The sequence below is a fragment of the Ctenocephalides felis genome, unplaced genomic scaffold, assembly GCF_003426905.1.
Source record: "Ctenocephalides felis isolate EL2017-DRISC unplaced genomic scaffold, ASM342690v1 CF-g0.4_SCAFFOLD_01170, whole genome shotgun sequence".
NCBI classification, from domain to species: Eukaryota; Metazoa; Arthropoda; class Insecta; order Siphonaptera; family Pulicidae; genus Ctenocephalides; species Ctenocephalides felis.
Genome location: NW_020537324.1, coordinates 51,890,521 through 51,897,134, shown reverse-complemented (window position 1 = coordinate 51,897,134; position 6,614 = coordinate 51,890,521). Strand labels below are relative to the sequence as shown.

Genomic DNA, 6,614 nt, shown 5'->3' with positions numbered 1-6,614 from the left:
GTTCGAACGCAAAGCTGTGCGCGATGCGCCCGAAACGATTTCTAAGAAATTCTGAATGTGACAATATTTATTATATAGTTATATGTATTCATATGAAATAATGATATAATGAAACATTGTAATTTCAACAAACCCAAGAAACATTTCTTTTTTTGAATGATAATTGCAACATTGTAATTATAAAGCCCTTATTGTGGCCTATCTTTATCAGTACTACTCAATACTACAATACAAAAGAAATATGACAAATGGTAATCTGAAATTCTTTGCTTTTGTTATTTAAAATTTTTCAAAAATTATTCGCCATTTGATGCGGAAACTTTCTATATAGTACTTCAGGAATTTACAAAAATTAATACTGAAAGTATTCTAATAATCATTTTCATAACATAAAACTTTTTAGTTAATTCATTTAAAAAATTACATTATTTTTATGTTTGTATTTTTTATGTGGCTTATTTAGTATAGTGACAATTTTTATGTGGTTTATTTAGTATAGTGACAATTTAATTTAATTTAATTTCAGTGTATATATATAAAATATATTTTAGTGATTTAGTTGATTTAGTGATTTAGTTAGTTAAGATTTAGTTAACATAGTAGAACTAATAATGTCTAAAACTTGCAAAAACTGTGATAAATATTTATTCAAAATGCGTAATAGAACGAAAATCATTCTAACCGAGGATGATGAACAGTTGTATAGTAGTTCAATAGGAAAAATAATTAAAATTGGTGATGTTTTGTGTTCCACTTGTAGACTAATTCCTTATAGAGGAGAAGCAAGCACAGACAATATTAATGATTTATCGCATAGTAGTACTGAAAACAAATGTGTTAGTGATTCTTGCAGTGAATATGAATGTAATATACCTCAGAAAACTGATTTATCCGTGGATCTTTGTCTCAATCGAGTTGCATCGACGCATAGACATTGTTCTATTTGCAGTAATAAATCCGACCTAATTACAATTCCTCTAGAAGCCAGGATTCACGCATTTGTAAAAGTCAGAATATATATACCGCTTGGAAATCGTGCATGCAATAAGCATTTTTTTGGAAAATTTTTTTATGAAGAAGATATACGACAGTTACGTATTTATTCAAACACTAGTCTCGTCCCTCAGAAGGAAATATCAATATTTTTAAACGCTTTGGCAGATACAAGTGTTTCATTATTTAAGCAGATAGATAATTTATCTATATCGTCTGAGCAAATAAAAATATTAACAGGTTTTAATCTAGAAGTAATTGCAGAAATAAGTAAAATGCTTAGATCAATGAAAAATAGTAATAATCGAAACATATTCCAAGCATTAGTTATTTTTTTGTTCAAATTAAAGACGGGAAATTCTAATCAAGTCATCGCCGGCGTTTTTAATATTTCAAAGAGACAAGTCTCTCATTATTATAAACAAATTTTAATTGGATTCGAAAAAGATATATTGGATCAAAATTTTGGATTAGAGTCTTTTACCAGAACCCAATTAATATCGGAGACATCATACAACGCACAAAAAATTCTGGGATTAACCAATGAGCAACTGGCATTAATATGTGATGGTACATATATACGACACGAAAAGAGCACAAATAATGAATATCAAAGAAAGTCATTTTCTGGCCAAAAACGGGTACCACTATGCAAACCATTTACAATTTGTACAACAAATGGTTTCATAGTTGACTTTTTAGGCCCATACCTGGCAACACAAAATGACGCCACAATCATGAAAATTATATTAAAAAATGCGCATGGCATCAGAACTTTTTTGCAACCTGATGATATTCTATTGGTAGATCGCGGTTTTCGTGATGCTTTAACAGATATAAAATCAGCAGGATATGTGCCTCTTATGCCATGCTGCAGGGGTAGAAGAAAACAACTCACAACAGAAGAGGCGAACGAATCCAGAAGAATTACAAAACTTCGATGGGTTATTGAAGCTGTACATGGTAATATTGCGCAAAGATATCGGCTTTTACACAACACACTAAATAATAAATTATTGCCTAAAGTCCGAACATTATGTAAAATTGTAGGGTTTTTACATAATAAGTATGGAAAACGATTATCATCGGATGGAGATTTAGCTGATGAAGTGATCAACTATATGAATGAACGGACTATACCCAACACCTTACATGATGAAGTTATTGAAAATCGATGGACCAGACGAGCAACAACACTTCAACTTCTTCAGCCAGATCAGTTATTAGATTTTCCACATTTGAATGAACGAGAACTTAAAATATTATTCACAGGGTCATACCAGTTATCACAAGCAATATCTTACCTGGCTGAAATGCTGTCTGACCAAAATCAGCCGAAGTTATATTACGTAAAAGAACATAGGAATATAATTAGATTTGATGTCCAATCACGGCATATAAATAGGAAAAAATATAATGTTTATATTGAATATACTCCGCTTGGCACCAACTATCGAAGTATTTTAAGGTATTGCTGTAGTTGTCCCAATGGATTGAGGACTGTTGGTTGCTGTTCACATATTGCGGCTATTATGTATTATATGTCATTTGCGAGGTATTTATCACGTATTATACGTCCATCAGAAATACTATCGAAAATTTTTATAATAGAGGAAACTTCGGTTGCTATTAACCACGACAGTGATGACGATTAAAATAACAAAATATAATTTTAATTGATTGATTATTTATTTATTTAGCATACCGAAGTATTTGTGTAAATCATATGATACACTTGTAAATATTAAAAGAACACCAATAAATTTTTATGTCTAATATTATAATTAAAATACTTTTATTAGTTTAATTAAATTACTCACAGTGATAAATAAATGAAATTGTATTTCAGATTCAGAAATGAAAGTTCAGAATTTCTTAGAAATCGTTTCGGGCGCATCGCGCACAGCTTTGCGTTCGAACGAACTCTATGCAATTGCAGGGTATATTAGCGTTACGCGCGGGTGTATTAGCTCCGGTTTTTTCAATTTTCCAATGTGTTCCACCAAATTGATTTGAACAATATTTTCAGTACTAAAAGAAAAAACAATAATCTTTCGAATAAAGCTAATTAGAAGGTGGTCCAACTAAACGCACTACCGGAAAACATCAATTGAAAAATTATTTTATCTTTTTCAGCTAATAATAATTGATTATTTGGCATCGATTGTTCTACATAATGTGGCCTAAGCCAATATGAATAGAACCACGTAAATTTTTTTTCGATATCTTTTATGGTTACGTCTAAAAGTGAGTTTGAAAAAAGGGGCCACTTTCACATATTTTCAATGATATCTCGGCCATAAGATTAGATAGAAAGTTGAAAATTGGTATATCGGTTTTTATCATTTAGACCTATAAAATGGCGTATAAATTATTTAAATACCAGGGTGGGGCCGATTCTATATGGCAATGCGCCCCATACCCTTTGAATCTTTGTACATGTCCGCAGTTGTCTCTACGGTTTAAACATTTTAACCTTTGATAATTATATTCAGTTATTCCTGGTTTTCATGTTTTTGTACGCGACGAAATTGTTACGTAGATAGATCAGTGTGAATTAGAAAAGAGGATTCACATTTATATATATATATATATATATATATATATATATAATAAGATATTCTCTTGCGGTAATAGTTCCATATGTGTTTGTTATTTTAAATATTTTCGAACGTATTTTATTACTATAAAAATTGTCACCATTATTCATACGAACTTATATATGAATAATTTCTTTCGTAAATATTCAATTTAATCGGCTATTAATTTGATTACTGAGCCAATTTGCTTTTATACTTTAGAGCAATTAACTTCCCGTAGGGAAAGTTATAGTAATCGCAAAAAATCGATAATGAAATTTTTTATATATCTTTACGTTTCAGGGTTTCTGAACATTTTGGCACACCATAGAAAAATTGATGTATGTGTGTATGTGCAGATACCGATTTTTGTCGACGATTTCTCAAACACGGATCAACTGAATTGAAGAATTCAAAAAACATTAGATTTCTACTGATGAGGAGACGTGCTGATTAGTTTTTGACAAAGACAGGTCTAGTCGTTTCCGAGATACGATGCAAAAGTGCAAAAAAAGTTTTTCAGATAACGGAGCGTCCGATTTGAATAATTCAAAAAACATTTTACTTGTATTGACAAAATGAACAACTGGTGAAATTTTTGTGAAGGGCAAGTTCATCGCCTCCGGAGATACAATGAAAAAGTGAAAAATATTGCCATTGGGCGGTAAAAAATGATCATAGACCATATGTAACATCGTATTCTCAGATATTTTATAAAGAATATAAAAATAAGTAGAAATTTTGTGTACATTTATATGGGTTCCGTACCAATGTTTACACGTTGGACGACTACGCGATGCTTACGCGCTTTAATATTCGGCTCCAAATTAGCTATAAAGGGCGATTGCTTCAAAAAAATGTTCATAATTTTCAAAAAAAATCAGAATACAAAAAAAATCAAAATATCAAAATTCAATCCAATTTTTTAAAAAATCCAATTTTTTCAAACATTTGAAAATTTCTCAGAAATTAATGTTGTTTAAAGTTTTGAAAAGTTTTTCACTAACAATAGTTTTCAGTACGGGAAGTACCAGCAATTTGTCTTAAGGCACGATGTCATGCACCACTAGTTTACAGGTAAATAGAAAATAAGAGAAACGATTTTTATCATGATTTGACTGGAAGTATTTTTCAAGTTTTTATCTCACACTGCATATAATTTATAAAACGCAGGGTGCACGTCTCATAAATAAAATTTATCACAACATCTAGAACGCGCTGCTACCTTCTTCCTACCAAAGTGCATATTTAAATAATACCGTAGCGCTAATGCTAGTGGATGATCCAAAAATGTGAATCAAGCCATGCATTTCTTATTTTATATAATGTTTTCTTACAATTTTTTACTTTATTGCAGTCAGAGATTGTTAGTTGAGTCATATTTTTATACAAACAATCATAAAATTGCTACCCAAGACATTAGTTCTTGAAAATTGGTCCACGTAGAATGCGCCGACGTTTTACCCTTCTATCGATAATAATTTCCGGGACACATAAACTATTTAGACGGTGACATGTATGCATCGACGAATAAGGGCTGCGTGTTAGAATTTTATAAAACGCTTTATAAAATAGCAATAATAGATATATATTTCATGGCACATCATTTGCAAAAAAAAATATGGCTGTTAACGTGACTGTTTATATGTCGTACAGCATGACCCCAATATTTCCTTAAAAATGCAATACATGAATAATTATTTTATTTCATAATCGATTGAACGAAAATATTTTGGCTAATATTTAGACTACTTCTTAGATTATCAATTTCTGTTCCGAATGTCAGAATGTAATTGAGCCTGAAATGAAAACTGATATGTCCGCAGATAAATTATATAAACTTCAAGAATTATTTAAGGTTAAGTTTCTCAATAAAAGTGTATTTGTATCAATACACTGCAATATTGCAATGCCCGGTATTTATACTAACATTTTTGCGAAATCTAAAGAGTTTTTTAGAGAAACAGGCAGTTCCGCCCAACTAGCAGGTTCTAATTGTAAAAGATTATACTATATTACTATATTCCTTCGAACGCTAATTAAAAGGAGACTGAAAAATAAGATTCCAAAAGACATATTCAAACAATTAGCATTCATCTTTGGAGAACCGAGTTGAATTGGTAAATCACTCATTCGAGACAATTATTGGCACACAAAATTTAGCACTATTATTTCATGAACTAAACTAAAATGATCTCATTAGCTTTTTGAATTTGATTTGAATTTTTGATAGTGCCAATATAAATCACCAATGCCATATGATTTAATAATACACTTAATATATTTATTATCTAGTTGTTATACTATTGCACAACAGAAATTTATTTTATTTTTTGTAGACACTGTCGCTGGAAAGATCATTTCGATCTTTTTATCTAATATATATTTTTATTGTATTTTTGTTTGATCTTGAATAGCAATCAGAACTTCTATAACTAGTTGTAGTTATATACTAGGGTTCTATTACTAGTTGTAAATGATATACTATGTTTATAGATAATAACCCAAACAGTTTTTGGTTGAAATTATGAATTTGGTCAGTACAATTTCTGTAGTGAAATTGTAATACTAATATCAAATTCTTATTGATGGCCCATTGTCGGCTAAAGGCTATTTTTATCAGGAAACCTGCGTCAACCTATATTCCAAATGAAAACCTATGTCACTACTGCTTGACATCAGGTGAAGCGTCATTCAAACTGCGACTTCTAACTACATACCTACAGACGAGCTCTTCATATTAACATGATTATCCCTTTCTACTCGGATATCGCAGCTCCGGCGGAAAAATTCATATAGATCTCGAAATCAGCGAGTGGAAAGAGTTAATCTACGTAAAACTCTCTAAACAATCAAATCAAACATACAATTTATTGAATATTAAAATTATTAAATAATTAATAACTAAAATCAACTACCATAAAATATGCTACCTTGAGTTAATTTCATCAATTATTAAGACGACGGTTATTTTCAAGGTGAGACAACTTATCATTCCTTGAGTTTTCTTTACTTGGCCCTGAAACCCTCGAAGAAATCGCT

The 6,614-nt window shown here is 30.5% G+C and overlaps 1 protein-coding gene across 1 annotated transcript; it reads left to right on the top strand.

Annotated features, from left to right (window-relative positions):
• Window positions 1–653: 653 nt before the first annotated feature.
• Window positions 654–2,648, top strand: LOC113367371. The gene has a single exon (XM_026608982.1). The coding sequence runs from the start codon at window positions 654–656 to the stop codon at window positions 2,646–2,648; it is 1,995 nt and encodes a 664-aa protein (XP_026464767.1).
• Window positions 2,649–6,614: the final 3,966 nt, after the last annotated feature.